Raw genomic sequence first — 22,433 nt, 5'->3', positions numbered from 1 at the left:
TGCATTGTACTGCAAAATGACATCATCCTGATTATTCTTAAAGGTAAAGCTACATCACTCTTGAAACCACTAAGTGGCCCTGGAGTGCTTACTTGACTGGTTATATTAGCTATACTATACTAGTTTCCCAAAATAGCATGGGCATGTGGCTGAGCATGACTTTCAGTTTTCTATTTTAATATGTTTGCAAGCACCTCAGGTTATTAACACCTGAACTAGCAAAACTCCCTGGGCTGGAACAATTGGTTTATCACCCAAATCCTAATCTAGAAAGCTAAGCAAGTGCTATGCCTCTCAAGAGTGTTGAGGCCACTCCCTTAGAAATTATCTCAAATCCTGCAAGAAATTATTTAGACCTTGGGTGAACAACTTGAAAACCTAAAGGTTTGCATCCCCAGACACTTATGATTTGAACCATTAGCTCAAATACCAAGGTGATAAAAATTTAGGTGGTTGAAGATTGCATAAGAAACAGAAAGTCATTTGTAATCACCCGCAGCTCCAAACAAGTATGATGTTTATACTCACACTCTGATCTCCCAGAAATCAGATCTCCTTTTAGGAAGTGGTGGCAGAGATTAGGCATTCTGCTTATAAAATGGCTAAAGCTAGAAGGCCAACTCAAACAGTTAATACTGATATACACCAATACACTATAAGACAGACAGCAAACCATTTCTAAAATCTTTACTGCCTGAATCTGAAAACTGGCCATTCTGCCCATGTTGCTTTTGCAGAAGACACTTCCTTCTCTTGCTCTTCTCCTTGTATTGAGTCATACAGTAAATCTAATTTTGAGTTGTTTGATTTTTCACATTTATTTAATTTTCAAAACTCAGATATTATCACTGTGTTCTCAAGAAATTCTCTAGATCAAAACTTGGTATTGAAAGTTAACTTTCCTGATATCTCTCATCTCGGGGAACTTCTAATAGACTTAATTATCAATATAACTTTAGAATACTCAGGAAGTTGATAAATACTCTCAATATAGCTTCTTTTAGGAATAAAACTAAAGGCCCTGATTGGGAAGTATTTTCAAAAAAACTCACAAAATAATATACTTACAATTATAAGGTCTTTCATGCCTGGTTTCAATTAGGTTTACTGTTCCAAAGGTTTCAGTGACTTATTTAAACCATGGAAAGACTTTAAGGCAGAACTGACTCTTCCCTCTTTCTTTCCATCTTTCATTCCTATTCTCATTTCCAACTAATATGTCCTGCTGAAGAAGAACTGTCTTTGGGATTCAGAAAATCGTTGGTCTTAAGGTTATGTGAAGAATGCTATTTCCAGTAATTAGCTTGTGGTCATGTAGCCAGGTTTTTTCCCCCTATGATCTCACCATAATGCTGGCCATCCTCTGCAGTGGGGTTTATCTCCAGGATCCTTTCAAGGTCTCTGAGTGTGAGCTTAACAGCAGTCTGGGACTTGGAAATGTGCTTGAGGTCCCATTTGCCCTTAGTGGGAACTGTGCAGCTGACTTCTTTAAGTCTTTGAATGCTCCTATTTATATTCTCCAACTAAGCAGCAGTGGCACACTCAACTCCCTGGTGAACAGGTCAGAAAGAGGGAGGAGAATCTAATTTTATAAACAGTGATGCTCACTGCCCAGAACCCTAAGCATTATTTGCTAAACTGGTTTATATGCAGAAATCAAGCTAAAAGACAGAAGTGTTATTAAAATGAACATAGAAGAGCTTTGCTTATCTGCCTTTACAATATAATTTATATATGGACAACGTTATCAGTGTAAATGAACTCAGAGAAAAGATATTATATTTTCAGTGTTGCTCTAGGTGATTAGATAAAAATAAAAATTACCTTCCCATATGAACCTTGTCCTAATACTTTCAGCAGCTCAAACTGAGAAGGATCTGCTTTTTCAAAACCTTCCTTGACATGATGACTGATGTCTATTTCCTTCACGATACCTTCTTCCTGCAAAGAAAACAAAACAATATCCCCAAATCAGAGCTCTTATCCTAAGGAAACATATTAATTTTTAAAATCTCATCTTCTGTGACACTATAGTCATGTAGCAAATTTTGAAAATAGAAACAAATGCTTGTCCAAATATTCCATGTGCCTTTTACTGGCTGGGGATGGTAACTGTCAGGACATCCAGGTCTGGTACTTCTGTTTATTGAGCCTCAAGATATGACTAAGTAAAGACAGAATACACAAACTGAGGTCAAAAATATACTGTGGAACTTGGTATGCCCATCAGAGACCTTGCTAGCAGAATGGCATGTACTTGAATCTGTACTACAGAGGGTCCAGCACACACTTTCTTGCTTGCAAGAATTAGCTTCGGATTTTCCAGGTTCTTTTGTTAAAATATTTTCGCTGTCAATAGAAGCATATTCCTCAAAGACACCAGTTCAATTAGGACTTTCATCTTGAAAGCTGTGACATATGGCATTTGTTTTAGTTGTTTGTTTCATGTTTTTTTGGCATGTTCCTCTAAAAAGAGAGCGACTGGGTCATGTGAGACCCAGAGGGACTACACAGTTTGCAGCAACCCAGAAAGTCACTGAGCTGAAAAGAAACCTTGAAGAAAGGACCTGCTTTTCAAGGACACAATGATAAGGGAAGATAATATTAAGACTTATTTTTGTTTTGTATGTTTTGTACACCTACATTTGAACTTTTTGGTTTGGGCTTGTGAGTGGTTTTTTTCTTTTTTTTTTTTTCCTCCAAACTACTTGTTCTAACTTTCCTACAACGAAAATACAGATTTTGAGTACAAAACTTATTTTTTTTCATATTCCAGTTTGAGGGGAATCACTAATTTAGTACATTCTGTACTAAACAAGAATAAATTTCATTCTCTTCTCATCCAGAAACATTGCTATCACTTTCTACCAGCTGTAATTCATCGGATACATGGCTTGCACTACCACAATTGCTTTCTATATGAAAACTTCATTCCTTCTCTTTCCTACCCTGCCCCTTTGCACTCATGTGCTTTGGAACAGGGACTGTATCTTCTGCTTGGTTTGGAAAGCTTTATCTACTTTGTACACGCTACCACAGTCATGGAAAATAATCATCATCTCACAACAACTCATTTTTCTGAACCTAATTCCTCTAGTTTAAGGTTTGCCTGAAAGGAAATGCTTGAAACTAATGAACAGTTTTCACAGAGGGATTTAAAGAATTTCTAAGTACGTAACTGTCAGGACCTCTCTTCTCATTTTTCTGGATTTATTTGCTGTGGGAGATATTAAATGTATAATTTTTTTTTATTTATTTTTTTCCTAGGTGAGAAAAACAGTAGTAAATTCATACAACTTCAATACTCTGTATTAGCTGTTTCCTAAAGAAACCCAGTATTATCCACATGCTGTTATCAAAGGCTCCACCAAGATCAGAAGTGATGAGTATTCATACCGAGGGATATGCATCTTTAGTAAACTGCCTGCAGCTGAGACTTGCACATTGATAAGAACATTACTTCAAGCTTAGCCCACCCTGCCATGCTGCAGTTTAGATAAAGTATCTGGAGAGCAGGGCTCACCATCCATCTTGTTCAGCAGTTACACATGAAGGATAAAAATTACTCCCCAAAGAGTTGGCCTCCTGAACACCTCCACACTAGACCTCATGTGCTTGAGAGTTTGCTCTCTATGAAGTACAGGCAGAGTTTGGGAGGATTTACTTCTGCAGGCCAGTCTCTTTGTGTGGACCCCCACTTAAAAACCATGGTATGATTTAAAAAACTGCATGACATCTCAAGTCAATGCAGCTTGAGGGTACCTAGTCACTATTTCATGATTTGGCCCATCTCTATTTTGCACAGAAGCACAGCTCAGCAAGAACCATCCACTGCAACCAGGTGATGCAGTATGTGGATGCAAATTTGGAAATTATTCAGGAGACAAAACTCTGTGAAAAGGAAACTAACCCAAATTTTATATACACCATGTACCTTCCTCAGATTTTCTTCTTCTTTGAGCTGACACCTTGATCTCAAAAATGGTGGATGAGATCTACTACAAACAGCAAACTCCTTTTTAATTCAGCTAGATTGTACTTCAACCTGAACCATGAACTCATTGTCAGTAACATTTGCAAGTTTAATGATGAGTGAGTTTTAATTTGTCCATTCATATTAGTCATCAAAGTCTTAGGCCTACAACCTTAAGAATATTTCTCATTGTATTATTAAATTTAATATAACCTCTTTAAGTTCATGAAATGTGTTCAGTTACAGGAATATATTAAAAGTATTAAGGTGTTGACAATTCAGCTTGCTGGAAGAATGCTTAAAAATTTCTAACATTTCCAGAGATTAGCATAATTAATTAAAAACTTGCAATAAAACCAATAATTACATGCATCTTTAATTAATATATCAGAAAAAAAAGATATTAAAAAGAATGGAACCAAATACAAGGCCTACCAAAGTTTATCAGAGAAGCACAGATTCTAAAGACGAGAAATATCTGTTAGATTTTGTGACTTCATTAAACTGTAAAAACATTGATTAGAAGAGGCTTCTAAGGGTCATCTTGGTCAGACCAGCTGGTTTTTTTTACTGTGGTTTTCAGTGTCTCAAACAATAAAGCTTGAGTCACTTCCTATGAAAGAATATTCTCTTTCAATCTGCCCAAAGTCAAGTCGAGCTGCCTGATCCATGGGTCCTTAGGAGGAAGCAGGATATTTTTCTAGGAAGGTAGGATTTCCTGTGGATTTCCTGTGGTCTCCTCACTAGAAAGGGGCAGCACAGCAGCACTGAAGAAAAGCATGCCAGACATCTATTTTTTCACCGATCATCACCACAGTGGTGGCACTTGTGAGCTGTCCAAAAGGTAGATAGTATTTTAGCTAGTATGACAAACCCACTTCCCGCTGGAGCAGAAAGCCAAACTGTCAGTGCTTGAGACTGAAGATGGACACAGCCCCTTAAAGGAAATATATGCTGATGTGTTTGCACACATGCACCCATTTGCCTTGCATGTGTTCCTATATCTTATTACTTACTTGGCTGCATAAATTCTGGAATAACTTCTGTTTGTATTACCTTACTAGGAAAAAAAACCCCACAAACCAAATGCTCTTATATTCTTGATTAATATTCTTACTTATACAGGATTTTCTCATTTACATCTTTTGAAGTCTCCCTGTATTACATTAATAGGGAATATGGCATAATTTTTCTCAGATATTGATGATCAGAGTGAAACCCAAACTATCAAATCACAGATCTCTCAACTGTTTTTGCTCTAAGTTGCATCTTAAGAACTTTTTTTTCACTGTTCCAGCAAGTGCAGCATATCTGCATCAGGAATTTCCATACCAACAATAAAACTGAGGCAAGAGATTCACAACACAGACAAAGCCTGCATACTGAAGAAGCTGTTTTGATGAGAAGGATTTCACTCTGGAAAAAAATAGCAGCCAACTTTGAAAATGGTTTTGATCAGTGAAGTTGGTGGAGTCAAAAATGAATGTTCCATAGTTTGATCTTGCAACAGCTGTGCACAGCAGCCCAGGCTCTTGCTCCCTGCTGACTTGTCCCGACATTGCATTAGCTGGAATGCTTGACTTGATGAAGCTTAATCTTTCGTAAACTTCTCTAAATATTTATGTTTGCACAAAAAGCATCATCCTGTGACAAAAGTGAGATGGATGTTTTTGGCGGTTTGAAGAAAGCACATGGTCAAGCAGGACAGACTAGAGGAGGGAGGGCAATGAACCAGAAGGATAAAAGAGGAATGGAGAGTGCTTCTCTATGCTACTACAAGAAAGACCTCTTCAGGATCTGATTCTATACTGTATTACTCACTTAGAGGCTTCCCCCAAGCTGGCATAAGTTTCGGAGATTAAAGTTAACCCAGTATTTGAATGAAAAGGCCATTTTGATCTGCTCTCCCTTGGGACAAAGGAGAAGAGAGCTTCTGTTCTTGTCTTGTGACTGTGGATAGCACAGGCCCCTCTTGAAGAAAGAGAGGCCCTAATGCCTGGTGGCTGATGGAGAGCAACCATGGAAAACTCTTCTAACTGCAACAATACTTCCCAACTCACTGTCACATACTGGAGTAGGATCAGAAAGTGTAGGGCTATGGACATGGGAGTGAAGTGCAAAAAGTCATTCAAAAGGACAGGCCTTCCCAGAGAGCAACTCTTTTCACTTTAGCTGTAGTCTATTATCTGGTCTGTTTTACAGCCTCTCAGCAAACATTACGGAAAGAATACCTCCTAGAAAATGGACAGGCTTAATCTCTTTTGGAGTCCTGTCTGGCTACTCTCCAAGAGGTTTCTGAACAAGCAGCGCCAACGTCATCAAAGTCAGAGACCACATTAACTGTGTCCAATATATTTCAGCCACACACAAAAAACTTTCCTCACCAAGACTTCAAACATCTGGAGAGGTAGTTATTACAGAATCAGCTACTTCTACCAATGGAAAATTTTATGCTACCATATCACAGGGTCAAAAGCCATGGTACTAATGTAAGATTTTACTCCTTGCCTGGCCATCTCTTCAGTTGCAGAGGATCAAGACTGGGATACAGGTATGGTCATAATGGGTTAGCTTCGTTTTTTAATAAAAATATGTGCACTTTTGATGTGTAAGTTTTGCAGTCAGGCTTGTGTGCTGTAAGGGTTGAGGACAACAAAGAAATGAATGAAAATGTGGCAAGAGGAAATAAGAAATAATGATAACTCTGAAGTTATGTTATTGTCGTTTGAAAGAATCGTTATTTGTCTATAGCATATGCTCAAGATACAGACTTTATTTTGTTACCAGTCTTGCCATTTGGCAGGTTACCACCTAACATAAACCCAAATCACAACTATTTAACTTCCAAGTATCACAGGCAACACAACATTCCAAAATAATACAGTTCATTAAGCATTTTTAAAATCCGATATGGGAATAGTTAGGACAGGATATGTCTGATAAAGATGAGGCCAGGTTTCCACCTCTGTTGACAGGTTCTAATCTGGCTCAACCCATTGGAGAGTAATTTGTGTTACGACATAATAGGCTATTCAAATGCTGCCTAAGGCAGGGAATGAACTGCCGGCCTGTGTTCAGTTCTTTGAGGACAAGTATCCACATTAAAAAGAAAATGTATAGGAGCATTTTCATTAGCCTCTTCCCAAGCCAGTCTCCAGCAGCTGGAGTAAAAGTTGAGAAAGAAATCTTCCATTTTAAATGGTTTGTATTCCAAGTTCTGGTCTCTATTGTGGTCTGGAAAGATGTAAACTGAGAAATAATACCCTAAGTGGGTCTGGTTGCTTTGTTCTCTACTGTCAAATAAACATTTGCTTTAACAACAATGAATTGGACTTACTGTGGCCTTAAGGAAGCATGTGGAACTCACAGTGAATCTCTTGGACATTGTGCCAGGTCTGTATTTGGTTTTCAAGCATAAGGTCACCTACCTTCTCAAAAGGTCATATGGAGTTAAATAATACACAACAATTTTAAGAGATTGAGATTTCCTTCCCCGATCTTTCACAAATGTGATTAGAATGTGTTATCTTCCATATGGAATTCCAAGAAGTAGGTCAAAACTTGCTGGAAAACAAAAACCTTAGAGCAATTTCTGTGGAGTACAACCCACTCTCAGTCACTGCTAAATTCAGCAGACTTTTCTATAGAGAGAATAACTATTAAACTCTCTTCAGCATTTCCCTCCAGCTCCAGTTTTTTATCCCACATTTTTAGTTTCTTCTCCCTAATGCACGGTTCTACAGTTGAGGTTCAGCAGAAGTCAAACAAGCTAAATGGGAAGAGATGAATCACAGAGAGCAAAGGCAGTGAATACAATTTACTGGATAGACTGGTGAAGTCCATGAGGTGGAGGTTGGAGTATCTGGGAGATTTGGGTGCAGTCTTGTGCTACTAGGCTTCCTGTGTGTCTTTGATGAGTCACTTAGTGTTGGATTCAGCTAAATAAATGCAAGTATTTATAGTGCAGGAGACAACATTTTAAATAATTGTCTAGGTTTACTTGGCAGTCAATAGAGAGAAGCAGGGACTTAATGATCAAAAGAGATCAGATGAAATCACATCCTGAAAAGTGCACATTTTTCTGTTCTGACTATGAAGAAAGCCTAAGATAACTTGCTGAGATGAATTCATGTTTACTGTATAATTTTGAAAAATACTTAAATAGAGTAGTATTGTGGACAGATTTTTAATGGTATTACAAAAGGGATGTTCACTGATAAATGCTATGGGAACCTTAACAAAACTTCTATTGAAATTTCATTTTTTTTTTCAAAAGAACTTTTATCCTTGAAACATCTACATGATTAAAAAATACTCCAAGGTGTTGGGAGCAATCCACTTATCAGGATTTTCCAGCTCTGGTAAATTAGGCATTTTTCTACTTCCTCCCCAACCTGAACTATTCTTATTTGCTTTTAACTATCTGGTGGGAATACTGTGAGAATTAACACAGAAAAAATACGAAATTATCTCATACTGCAGTAATGAACAGACAAATAGTCTGAAATGTATCCAGTAATACATGATATCAGGTGGCCTACAACTGAATTCTCCTTTAGCTCAGATTGGAGTATTTTGGTCTTGAAGATTGGTGCTCTTTGTCTGATGACTATAGTGTCTTTACAGACTCAGTTCCTGACTAGGACAAATATATACAACACAATGACTATGAAGATGCATAAGAAGAACAATCTTCCTATTACAAGTGCAGATATACATGAAATACAGGCACACACCAATTCTTGATTGAACTTGCAACCCTGGACTCAAACCACTAGTCAGAGTAACACTAGGCGTGGTGAGTAGAAAGAGCACATAAAAAACTATTAAAGCAAAGGGTTAAAAAAAGCAGAACAAAAGCAGAACTGTCTGGTCACAAAAAAAATACAAACAGTTGGCCAGCCTTACTCACATAGCAGCATTCTACAAATACTCAAACACACTTGTGAACTTTAACAGAAACAGTCTCAAAATGAGTCACACCATTAAAGGACAAAGAACTCAGCTATATTGCTCTAAGCTACAATAAATAGGAGCAGGAACATTTTCATCAACATCCTACTTGGCATGGCTTACAGGTGTGCCATTGGCCTTTACAACTCAGAAGAGCTGTAAGGTCCATTACTGATCCTTTCTGCTGGTGAACAGGCAAAAGAGGAACACTTGCTTCTCATTCACCAAGCAACTAACTCCCAGCCTGTCTGGAGCCAGTGCCTAGAAGAAATTATTACTCCTAGAAGGGCAAGTATTCTTGTTTCTTTATGATGATGCTATATCATCACTAAAAAGGGTTATGAAAACAACATGCAATAGTAGGGGACAGTATGCATGACTGCTTTGAAAAAAATTAATTTATTCAGGTTTTCATATGTTACTCTCCACTACAGTTCAAGTTTGATTCCCAGGTCAGTATCATTCCCTGTGCACTCCATTCTGAACCACTCACAAACTCGCTGTGAGTGGCTTGGGTGACTCCCACCAAAGACCCTCCCAGTGATGCCCCCACCCACCACCACTGCAGTCCACTCACCAGAGCTGCCTGGTACCTGCTGCAGCACATCAGCATTCACAGGGAAGCCCTAGTGTGACAGTCCTAATGGGATGGCAACCCATCATTCATGCATTTCCATGACAGGATACAGGTAGGCCCCACATCCCTGTGTCCCAGCTTTCCATCTTTAAAATGCAGGTAAGGTCATCTTCCTTTTTCATGGAGTTAAGGGAGTATAAGAGCACTGAAAAGACTATGAAATGCTCAGATACTATGATATTAGGCCCCAAAAAGGAGGAAGGACTATCTGTTCAGGATACTATTAAAGAATTATAAATACTTACTAAATTACTCCAGTTTCCTTATTGCTGTACTCAGCTGCTTCACAAACTAGAAAAAAAGGTTTCTGATGTTTTACTAGTTCGAGTGTGAAATAAAAACTCCAGCTGCACTAAGAAGATAAACTGCTTAAGCAAAACATATTTGCAACCATTTCCTCACCGTTTCTTGATCCAAATAAAATAGCACCACAGCACAGTAAGTAGAAAATACAAAGCCCTGGGGCATTTGCACGGTGATTTAAAAGAACTGTACCATCTTTAATATGCATATTAAAGGAAAAATATCAGGTTTCATCTCAAAATGTGAGGCAGAGTGGACAAAAGGCTGTAATAAGAGATAATCACATTACCAGATTAGTCAGTTTAGGAAAAATACCCATCTGCTGTTTACAAATCACTCGTAGGGTTTGGTAATTATCATTTTGCCTGTGAGAGGAATACTGGCCTGCTTGCACATTTTGTGTCCTCCCATTAATTAAATCAAGCATCAGCTAAGGGTTCAACCAGCTTGTACTTCACAAACTGGAGTCTTGCTGCTATTATTTCAGGGAAAAATGTGTTGTAATGAGGTTCATTATCTCAATGGCATTTTACAGGCAGAGTATTAATAGGGAAAGGGACTAATGTGAGGTCATTATGGAATCAAGGCAAATACAAATTAGTTTAAATGCTACTGTTCACAGCACAGAGCATCAGTGAAGGCATTGAAGGAGAGGCTGATGCAGCTGATTGAGGCAGAGAAAAGATGGCAAAAGAGAAATTCTACAGAGATGATATGACAAGATTTAGCAACAACGTGGACAGAGGAATAAGAGGTGGAGGGCAGAGAGAAAAGGGGTATCAAAAAGGGCACCAGACAAGGGCAACTGGTCTTGTGCCTATGCCAACAGAGAAGCAAACTGAGAGAAGAACTGCAATATTAAACAACTTGAAATGTAACTTTTGTCCCTTTTACACAGCAGCTTAATCTGATTTAAATACCTAACTATATTCCTGGGATGAGGAAAGAGTGCAGGCATGCATGTATGTACTGGAGTGATCTGATGGGAAAGCTGGTAAGCAGCCCTGGCACACTTAGAACTGCTCCCAAAAGAAAGGGTGAGAGCACAATGGGGACCAGGCTTTGCTGCATAAATGGTTAATAGCCTTGGGCATCCAACCTTCTTCAGTAACTCAGCTGGGCTACCAAAACACATATGAATGCTGTAAATCCAAGCTCTGCTTATTTGTGTAGACTCCAGCTTCAATTTTTAAAGTTATACAAAAACACACAGATAAAATAAAAAAAAGTTACACAAAGTACCTGACAATCCCATGCTGGGCTCCAGTTTCATGGACAAATATTTAACAAGGGATACTAAAACTGCATACTTATCTCTTCAGCTGTACACTTTTATTACATCCATTGCTATGACTTAGGTCATTTGCAGATGTACATATTTCAGTGCCTAAGGACTGTTACCACACACTAGTACCTGTTTAAAACAGATTTACAGCAGTCTACTGGAAATCTGGCCTAGGAAAAGGCCCATTACATTTTGTGGTTTTGTAAACTACTAAGAAGCCTCTGGTTCATGTCCCTCAAAGATTCACACAGCCAATCTCCAAGGAACAAGCTGCTAACTCATTATCATACATCCTCTTTTCTATGAAGGGAATAATTGTTTACAATCACTGTACTAAACAGAAGCATATATTATTTATACACACTGACTGAAAATATGTAACTTTTAAGAATGAGAATAAACAAAACACAGAAAATCCATCTGGATGCAAAGAAACTCCTTTGCAACATTGTTTGAAGACTCCTTTATTTCAATGACATCAAACTACTGTACCAATCCCTTTTGCAGAGATTTACAATGGATAATGTGTTTTTGTATAATAAAAGTGCACGTGGGGTAAGTTAGTTTGTTCTCAGCTGACTGGGATCTTGATGAGCTTATCACATCTTCACAGCAGCGAAAATCACAAGTTCAGCCAAAGCTGATCCACAGTCTACTGAAGTCCAGAAGGATTTCCAGAGTAGGATTCATCCAAACATATGTCTCTCTCTGAGGTATCTGTCTAAACTTGTGTCCAGCTGACAGAGAAATGGTTGCTTTTAGGCTTTGCTTTGTTTCAGACAACAGCAGGTCTCTAAAACAGGACTTAGTAAGTCTGTCCCTTTCTGCTGACTGTAAAGTCTATGCTGATTAGCTCAGATACAAATTAGTTCTCCCTTCCCTCATACCTCAATGATTCCTTTAGCATCAGATGAAGCATACATGCATTTCAAAAGATATACACTGCATTATACTGGATATTTGCAGGCCAGCCCTTGACTGACCTACCTTTTTTCACTATGGATTTTCTAAAGTCTCCAACAGACAATGTGAGGTGCTCCCTCAGTTTCAGTTTTCTGGCCTGATGTATACCTGTACCAACTATTGCTACAATCTTCTGCAGGGACATTCTTACCCTGCCTGGCTACTGCCACGACCTCCTACTACAAATCAGGGAAATCAGGGCTCTTGGACGTGAAACTGGAAGAGCAAAACCACAACGCTGTGTCACATAGCTTGCTAAACTTTCACACTGGGGGAAGCTTTAACAAGTATGAGACAACACCAGTTTCTTCAGCCTCTTAATTCAAAATACATTTCACTCGTTAGCACAATCCTGGAAGTATTTGGCCCCTAGATCACCTTACAAGAAACTTCCAAGACAACTTAAAACTGAGCCCAACTGCAGCGCTCACCACCACGTTCCTGCAGACTGCAAGATATGGCCCTGCAGCCTTTTTACTCTGCCTCAACTATGTAAAGGGAGATTTACATCAAGTGCTCTTGGTTCTCATCTTCAACCACCTTATTCACAAAAACTCTATTGAAAATAACGGTACATGATGATCAAGGAAGTCAGTTGAAAGGAATTATTTTTGTTTAATCCATTTCTGTGCAGAAGCCTCCAAGATTTTTAAGTATTGAGTATAGCAGTTTTAGAGCAAATTCACTGCTCTAGCCTCCATTCTACAAATATTTTTTTAACATATACACAAAAAGGTAAAAGGTCAAACTGAGATTACAAAGTTCCTGCCAGTAATTTTCATTGACCTGTGGCTATTTCAACATTTTCCTGTTCTGGCTGAAAATGATTATAACAAATCCACATGGCATCTTAACAGGTAGAGGTTGTGTTGTTTGGTTTTTTTAAATAAAAGATGATCCAAATGGCTTTACTGAAAAACAGTTTGCTGGACACTGTAAATGGACAAGGTGGAGAGAGAAGACAAACTTGTATCTACTTTCTTACTGAATGGACATAAGTGATTACAGAACTGTACTTACAAAAAGACCAGAGCACAGATCTTTATAGTGCAACATCCAACCTCTCCAATGAGCTGGAGTAGTTAAAGGTTACTATACAGTAAACTGTGTGAGATTGTTCCTACACTCAGAGCAACCACAAAGCTTTCTGGAGCTCCTAGAAGAGACTAACCTCCCATCAAGAGAAAAGTGAATGGACACTGATTAAATGAGTTCTTCCTATTCTACTTTAACATTCATTTCAGATATAGCTTCAGTTAGTAACCTGAACAAATAAAAATGAACAGCAGAATACAATGCCAAATTCCACCCATGCATAATCAAATATTTTTAATATCAAGCTAATAAAAGAAAAATGCTTTTTGATGCCCTATATGGTAGACGCTATCACACTGATAGTCAAAACCACCAGCTGGCTCCATTGGACTGCAAAGCCAGTGAAATCCTTAATGCAGCTGGAAGACAAAATTCTGAAGAAGAATCTGATGCAACATTATAATCACCAATAATTTTTTTGCCACATAAAAAATTGGAAACTCATTTGAATTCAGCAATCGCGTACGAAACAGAGATACCAAGCAACAGCTACTCCTGTTCCTTTATAGATAAGGCATTTACTGTGCTTCTCAGGGAGTCCTAGGCCATTATGTCCACAGTAGATTATAGTCTTTATAGAGGGTCTTACTTTATAACCCTAGCCAACCAATCATATCTGCCTCACTTGTAACTACAGTGATATTTCATAAATAATAGCATAAAGACAACTGAATAGTAAGTGAAGTAATTCAATCAATCAGTAACAACAAGAAGTTAAAATTAATACTATGGACAATCAAAAAACAGACAACGCAACAACCAGAAGATGACCAGTGAAAGCCAAAGAGGAAAGCTGAAACCACAGCTTTTTTTAAAGCATTACTTTAATCAAATGCACAAGTCCAGCACTCATTTGTTTCCCCATTTGCCCTGTCATAAACAATGAGCAATGCCACAGTGTTTCCAAGACACCATGGGAGGTAAAGTTTCTGTAATTTAAGCCAATACTGCAAGGAAAAAAATCTCTAATGTAAAACACAATGAAAAGCTGATTATGAATTTGCCACAAATTTTGCTTTTTTTGTATTCTTAAATTTATTTACATTTAAAACTGTTCTTTTTCATTGCTAACTACATAGCAGGGTTCTGCTATGCCAAAGTTCCCGTTTGCTTTGTTAAAAGCTCAGTTTTCTCAAAAACATTATTTTTGGACTGTTTTTTCTGATTTGTTTTCAATGTTCAAAATGTTTCTTTACCCGCAAAGGCTGACTAAATTGACATCTGCTAGCCTTGAATTTTCTCCAGAAGTTATAACCAAAGCTTTTTGTATAGGGCAATATCAAAATTCTTTGTCTTCATAGGAATCCTTATGTTTATGAAGATTAACACGGATATCTTCCGTGAGTTTGCATTAACCTATGTTACTGGATCCACCTGAAAAGTGAAGTAACAAAAGAACTACATCTCTGCACAGCAGCTATATCTTAACTTCCAGTTATATGGAATAGTGAGTAAAGCTGGGTGACATATAACACTGCTGTGTAAATAGCCTTCATTTGGAGGTAAGAGTAAAGAGAAGTAAAAAATCCACATCAGCTTTCATTTCTGTAACTAATTCTATGCCAACAAGCTGTAACTGTATGTTTTAAGGGCACCAAAGGTTGATTAGGTGCAATTATAACTAAGATTCCTCAAAGTACAGAGAGCAGAACAACAATCTAAGCCATTTTTCTTGCAGTTAAGGGTACTGAAAATAGAACTAATCTTTTGTGCCAAGGCTGCAAGTTAGCCCAGTGTGACATATACCAAATATGATAACTATTATAGGAAATGCACAACATTATTTCCAATTATTAACAAGGAAAAAATATATATGTTTACATGTATATGCTGGGTTTTATCTGGAGCAAAATCAGAAGAAAAAAAAATTTTTTACAGAAGTTGATCACATATTAACAGTGCCTATCAGCCAAGCTAGCTACTCCCTCAGCTGTCACCAATAAAAGGCACATAATCCCTTGCAGTATTTTCTTCACCAAAAAACAAGCAAATCAAGTTACTCCCCATTCTACCTGAAAACCACCTGCCTTGCCTTCCAGTCATCCCATCACAAATATTTGAGTGGCAAGCTGAGTCTGGGAGAGTGCTGAGAGGAGCACCAGGGCTGGGCTGGGCAGGAGCCAGGGTGGGATGCAGCTGCACATTCCTGGGGTCCTCATCAGCATTATGAAGGCCATGATGGGGAGATCAGTAGAGCTGCCACTCCTCAGTCCATCATCAGCTCCTCCACCTCGGAGAGGCATTGCCTCAAAAAGGCTTCTGGCTGCTCTGTTGTTGGGAAGTTGTAACCAGTCTTTTAAATCCTGACTTGAAAGTAAGCCACAGCAAGTAAGGTGGCTGTTCCCACAGCATATAACACCCTGGAGAAATGTCAATAATGAAAGGAGCAGGGCTGTGTTGTAATTGTGGCCAGCTCTGGAAGAGACATAGGCAAAACACACGGGGCACATTCTAGCAGTGCAGCCTCAAAGAGACGATGGAAGGATTTGGGTGGCAAAGAGTCATCCTAAATGAAGCTGACAAACTCCCAGCCCGTCGCAGCCACACAACCGTTCAACACTGCAGGGTAACACCTTGGCTATTATAATTACCACAGAAATTCTGGGCAAAGGCAATGGACAGGTTTGTAACCCATATGAACACTGCAGACAGATACCAGAGGAGCTCTCAGACTTGGTCTCACAACCCCTTCCCAGCCCGCTCTGGGATTTGAGGAAAACCCTACTGGTCTAAACAGGGGCTGTTCCCCACCTCCTAATCAGTGCATGAAAACTGCAAGTCCCAAATCAAGCCTGTTATAATGTCTACCTGCATTATTTCTCTAACTATGCAAGACTGGAGACATGCACCAAATCTAAATTATATTATGGATAAAGTCAGAAGAAATAAACTTAATCACAGTATCAAAAATTCAGGTTAGATATCTGGAGAATCCTTCCCTGGAAAGGACAGAGAAACGCCAGAATAGATTCCACTTAATGTGTAACCAGCTTTTATCCTACTACCCTTCAACTGGCCTTTTTTTGTTTTATTCTATTTGGTATTGCATTCTTCTGTTGTGTTTTTAAAGGGCCCACAGTATGTACACATGGCTGTAAAGACAATGAATACTATTAATAAATGGTGATCATTACAAGATTTATAACAGATATTCATAATCCTCCCTACAAGTATAGGGCCCAGATCTTAAAAACACCTCCCTTTATTAATAGGCATAGTTCTGATTTATGCTTTTAGCTCCATTACTAGCAACATATGTAGATGTTTGAGAAGAAATTGCTCTCAGTTTTGCAGGATCAGACCCTAAAAACAGAGGATACAGATGGTGAACACAAGATGTACACTGAGGGAAAACAACTCTTGTTTCCCCTGATGGCAGAATGCCAGTTAGTTAGAGCCTGCTAATGGTGGTACAAGAGGAAGAACCGTCATGCATATATGCCAAATTTACTCATATAAAGAGTGAATTGGGCATCAATATCTGTTGCAGCTAATCAACAAAATAAGGTAAGTGGAGCAACAAATTATGTTCCTTTTAATCAACTAACACTGTCATCTCCTTTATAAACACCGAGAGTTTCTAAATTTGTTGTTAGTAAGTTTGAAGCAGTAAAAGAAGATGGAAACATCCTGTTAACAAAATACTGGCTAGACTATCAAAGAACTTACTACAGACTTTAGAGCAGTATCAAAACACATAAATACCATTACTGCATGAAGAAAAGTCAAGGACGAAGAGAAGATTCATCACATGGTCTTTAAGAATTATTTGATAAAAGAATAAATTATTAGATCCTGATTGTGGATTTCAAACAGTATGACTCCACTATACTGGACTCCACTATACTGATGAAGGCATAAAAGTTTGAAGACTTAGGCCTTTATTTACTTGCTGCTTAACTGCATCAGTCTAGACAACAGCCAGGTTATTTCACCTCATTATAAATAATAATATAACATATAATGAGGTGTTATTTCACCTCATTATAAAAGGAAGGAAGAAGGAAAATCAGCAGGATTTCACCAGCTTATCTTCCTTCAGAATGCAAGTCTTCTCTGAAAAAAGATAAATGCCACCGACTCTTCTGGTATTCAGAAGGTGGCACCTGGACCATGTACCCCTGATGTGAACATCTGCAGGGGAAAATTCTCAGTGTTTCTGATACAGCATCCCAGCCAGACGAGCTCCAGTACTGTATTGATTTATATTTTAGCACTCCTCAGTGTGAAAGAGCTCAGTTCCAGACTATAATCACTTCCAGGGAAGTGATTGTTCCCCTGTACTCAGCGCTGGTGAGGCCACACCTGGAGAACTGTGTCCAGTTCTGGGCCCCTCAGTTCAGGAAGGATATTGAGGTGTTGGAGCAGGTCCAGAGAAGAGCAACAAGGCTGGTGAAGGGACTTGAGCACAAGTCCTATGAGGAGAGGCTGAGGGAGCTGGGGCTGTTTAGCCTGGAGAAGAGGAGGCTCAGGGGAGACCTCATCACTCTCTACATCATCTACTCTACTCTCTTCCCTGAAAGGAAGTTTTAGCCAGGTGGGGGTTGGTCTCTTCTCCCAGCCAACTATCAGTAAGACAAGAGGGCATGGTCTTAAGCTGTGCCAGGGGAGGTTTAGGTTAGATATTAGGAAGAAATTCTTTACAGAGAGGGTAATCAGGCATTGGAACGGGCTGCCCAGGGAAGTGGTGGATTCTCCATCCCTGGAGGTTTTTAGGATGAGACTGGATGTAGCACTTAGTGCCTTGGTCTAGTAACCACCGGCGGTAGTGGATCAAGGGTTGGACTTGATGATCTCAGAGGTCCCTTCCAACCCAGCTGATTCTATTCTATTCTATTCTATTCTATTCTATTCTATTCTATTCTATTCTATTCTATTCTATTCTATTCTATTCTATTCTATTCTATTCTATTCCATTCCATTCCATTCTATAATGCCACACAAGGAGTAACCATAAACAAACTGAATTAAAAATTACCTAGGTATTTAAAGAAACTTTTCCTAAAGTGATACAGGTCTGAACACATGGTTACTTAAACAGCAACAAAAAATCCCAAATGTTTATATAGAAAATGACTAAGAAAATCTAGGTTTTCATCCAGCTTTGAAAGCTCCATGCACAGGATGCCAGCAGACACTGCAATCTGTACAAAAATATTTCATTAACATAGAGCCTTATAAAATCCAGTAATTCAAAACTAATTCAACTGAAACCCAAATGAGAAGCTGCGTGGTTCACCTGGTTTATAAAAGACTAAGAACCTTCAGTAAACCAGTGTAAAATGACTTCCCAAGAAAACCCCTACTTAACTACAGAAGGTGAAAACAAAAACCTTTGGTTATAAATGCATAAGGTAATTGCCTGAGGAAAAGCCCAGCATTGCATTAGTTCTGCAATGTCCCTTCATTTTGCTTCCTCTCTCTGTGAAAGGGAAATTAAATTCCCTTCAAAGTTTCCAGTGACACTGAAAGACATTTCAACAGTCCAAATACAGGATTTACTCCACTGACCACTAATGCCAAGGGTCCCAAAACCACTCATTCTGAAAGAAGATGAGTTTTGCAATTTGTAGCTGCATCTATAAAGCAATGAAAAGTTAATGGTTTCCTTTTGACTGCCATAGAAAGGGCTACTTTGTATGTTTCTTTCCTCAGGGAATCCAATGCTATAATTTTCCATTGGAAAGTTTCTGTATTCCTGCATTGCTAAAGTGACTGCAATGCTGACCTAATCTGGGTCATCAAAAATCTAGGATTAATCACATGTCTAAAACAAACAAACAATTAATTGTTACATAAATTTACTTGCTTATCTGTAATTATTTCTATCAAATACTATGCAGCATTCTTCAAAACGTTAAAACACACAGGCTGTGACTTCTACATTTTTTATCTATAAAAAATAAAAAAGTAATTTACATTTCACTTTTCTTTATTGTTATTATCCACATGATATGCACTATGAACATCATCCACTGCAAGTAACAACAGAAACATTAATCTAGCCTCAGAAAGCCCTGCAAGTTGGGTAAGTATTAACCTCAGATGCTGTGAGGTTAAGCTGCTTGCCTATGGTCACACAGTGAACTTGACAGGACCAGAAATAAAGCCCAAATTTCCTGATTCCCCAGCCCTATCATAAGGCAACACTGATGTAATTGCTAAATTTTAATTCAGTGGTCTGTACTATTCATGTTTCTAAATCTCCAGAGCTTGTAACAGAGGGTATTTATGCTTTACTTCAGGTTCAAAAGTACAAAGTACACTAAAAGCTGTTTTTAGGTTAATGGAAATGAAATGGCCCATCTCAAAACACCGTGCTGTTTAGAGCATGGTAACGCTTACAGAACTGTATGGAAATGTTAGGTACACAGCTCTCGGATTTGATTACCCCTGTCATCAGAGCTGGCAATGCAGTGCTCAGACCAGCTTTGCACAGCATGGCCTGGGACATTTCTATACAGCTCCTCTTTATGTAACCTTGACCCTGCCCCTGCAGGCAGAGCTTGAAATGCCACCATGAGAGGTCAGTCCCATTAGATTCAGCATATGCTCACTAGGTGTGATAAGTCTCCAGTGTGTGTTGGCAGGAAGTTACCTACCCTGTACTTATAGGATATTCTGGTTCCCGAAAGATCAAACAGCAAGTAATTAGAGGAACTGCTAGAGGACTCAACTGCCTGATCCCCAGTCCCATTTCTGCTGATGCAACTGTGTGCCCAACACATCTCTCTGGAAGAACCTCAAATTGGTTTTTTTTCAGAGGTCCCAAGAACATCTGAGAGAGCCAAGAAAGCTGCAGGTACCCATCCTTTGGGAATTCATCATTTGCACAAGTCACAGAAGAGGCATGGAGAAGCATGCATGCCTCAGACCACCATACAAGTGGACAATCCTTTCTGTGTCCAGAAAATACCTCCAATACTCACCCAAAACCAAACTCTGCCATTCCAGAACATTTTTCACATGAAAAATACAAGCTAAAAATTTCTCTTTACCTTCACTGTCTTCATTATGCCTTCCTCTCTCCAGCTAACTGTCTCTGCCCCACATTTTCATTAAAACTTTTCCCCTGACTTGCATTCTTTATTGGTCTTACTGGTCCTAGCCATTTTGTGGGTTAAGCAACATCTGCTCAGATAATCAGAAGAGAAGAGATTAACAAGTCAGAGAACAGTCATTACCTGCAGACAGTCTCAAAATAGCCATCTCCACAAATCCAAGGGACAGAACCATCAAATACAGTAATCCTTAGAGGGAGGCAGTATTTGCATATAAAGAGTATTTTAATCTTACAAGTATAGAACCCGTAGTGAAATAGGTTTCTCTAGTTCCAAAAACATCAACTGCAGTATTTCAGGAAATAAACAGTGAAATCACTGCTTGCAATGCCACCAAATGTAAATTGTGTCATACTTCTAATGATTAACCAGTTGTAGAATAAGAGACTACCTAGTATGAGTGAAAGAAAAACAAGAACATTTAGACAGTAGCAGCTTATGCTCTTACTGATAATCACCTCTTCATGAACTTCTGGGACTACCTGCATGTACAGTAGCTTATATGTGTTTAATATTGGAGACTGAGGCATCCAGTTATCCCGGTTACTTAGATAATGCTAAAATAAAGACGTCCCTTCCCGACTGTTATTTCTGAGTTGATGTAACATAGTATGGAATATCTTATTGGTAAAATATACGTCAGGTGATCTATCCTAGTTCTATTTACTCTCAGAGAGGGTAACAAACCCATTACAATCTCCACCCCTTATTCCATACTATTTTATGTCACACTCATATCCTATAGTTGCCTATATCCCCTGCTTATGCAGGTCTTGTCTTCTACGGTTGCCTCATCGTTGAGCACCAGCATCGGCTTAGTTCGAGTCTTCATTTAGTGACTTTTCCTGCAATAGACATGCTTTCTTGAAGAGCTCCACCAACTGTAATGTAAGAACACTTTTTAACATCTACTAGGCTTCTAAAACTTCTTGAACTCCCATTTAATCTTTAATTTGAAGAATCTTCTCACTGGAAAGAATATTGTATTCAATTAAAAATGAGATAGAAACTTTATTGAACTATCTTGGATTCTGCTACAAGGTTACTTTATATATATATATATATATATGTATATATATATACTTTTTTTAACCAAGCATGTTTTGAGAACAGTTTTTGAGCTTGGGCTTCATAATCAATTTTGAAAAGATGCTGTAAAAACTCATTTTCCTCTCATGTTTTAAAATTCATTTTCATGTTACTTCGAAAGAAAGTTTAAAAAATTAGGACAACCTAAGACAAAAATTGAAAAATTATATACAAAAAGCATTATATAGTTTTTAAGGAAAAATTCTGAGGAAGACTCAAACTATGCTGATGCTGGTGCCCAATGATGACACAACTGTACAAGACAAGACCTGTATAAGCGCGGGATATAGGCGAATAAAGGATATGAGTGTGACGTAAAATAGTATGGATTAAGGGGTGGAGATTGTAATGGGTTTGTTACCCTCTCTGAGAGGGAAACAGAACTAGGGTAGATCACCTGATGTATATTTTACCAATAAGATATTCCATACTATGTTACGTCAGCTCAGATATAAAAGATGGGAAGGAAGTAAGGGCTTTTTCCCTCCTGGGTAGCTGCACGGTGGTGGACGGGCTGCTTCTTCAGGGGAGAAGAGTGTTCGTTGTGGGGAAGTGGTCTGTTGATAGTTCTTCTCTGTGTGTATAGTTTTATATTTTTTTTTCTCTCTGTGTACATATAAAGCCATTTTTCTTGGCAGTTTCAGTTTTTGTAGTTTTTCCCTTCTTCTCCCCCTTTTCTCCTCCCCTTTCCCTCAAGAGGGAGGTTGGGCGCAGGCCCAATGAATACCTGGTGTTCAGCCAAGGTAAACAATAACAAAGTGTTTGTAAAAATTAAAGTAACTTTTGAAAACTGTTAAATACTTTAGGACTTGGTGACTTAAAAAACCTTCCCCAGTTAGATAAAAAATGCCTGAATGGAAAATCATGTTGGTTAGGTAGTTGTAATTTCAATTTGATATCATAACATCAAACATGAGGAGACACAGGTAAGGCTGACACATAATCTACCAGGCCTGTGGCTATCTCAAATGACATAATTTCAGAGCATCTCTCTGTATATGGAGAACAGCACAGGACAGACAAACTCATTCCCAGACTAGAAAAAATAAGACGAACAAATTTACCCTGCCAGAG

General features: G+C 38.5%; 1 protein-coding gene across 8 annotated transcripts in view; it reads right to left on the bottom strand.

Annotated features, from left to right (window-relative positions):
* The window catches only part of RPS6KA2 (ribosomal protein S6 kinase A2), a 286,036-nt gene that overhangs the window by 105,179 nt on the left and 158,424 nt on the right, over nt 1–22,433 (bottom strand). For all 8 annotated transcript variants that reach the window (XM_051811144.1, XM_051811149.1, XM_051811152.1 and 5 more), the window contains one exon: nt 1,825–1,941. In XM_051811144.1, the coding sequence (XP_051667104.1) occupies nt 1,825–1,941 (117 nt within the window). The remainder of the gene's footprint in view (nt 1–1,824; nt 1,942–22,433) is intronic.

Source organism: Manacus candei, unplaced genomic scaffold (assembly GCF_025592945.1).
Source record: "Manacus candei isolate 608988 ecotype Guabito, Panama unplaced genomic scaffold, ASM2559294v1 h1tg000081l, whole genome shotgun sequence".
NCBI classification, from domain to species: Eukaryota; Metazoa; Chordata; class Aves; order Passeriformes; family Pipridae; genus Manacus; species Manacus candei.
The sequence above is the reverse complement of the archived record's forward strand: the minus strand, read 5'-3'. Positions and strand labels throughout refer to the sequence as shown.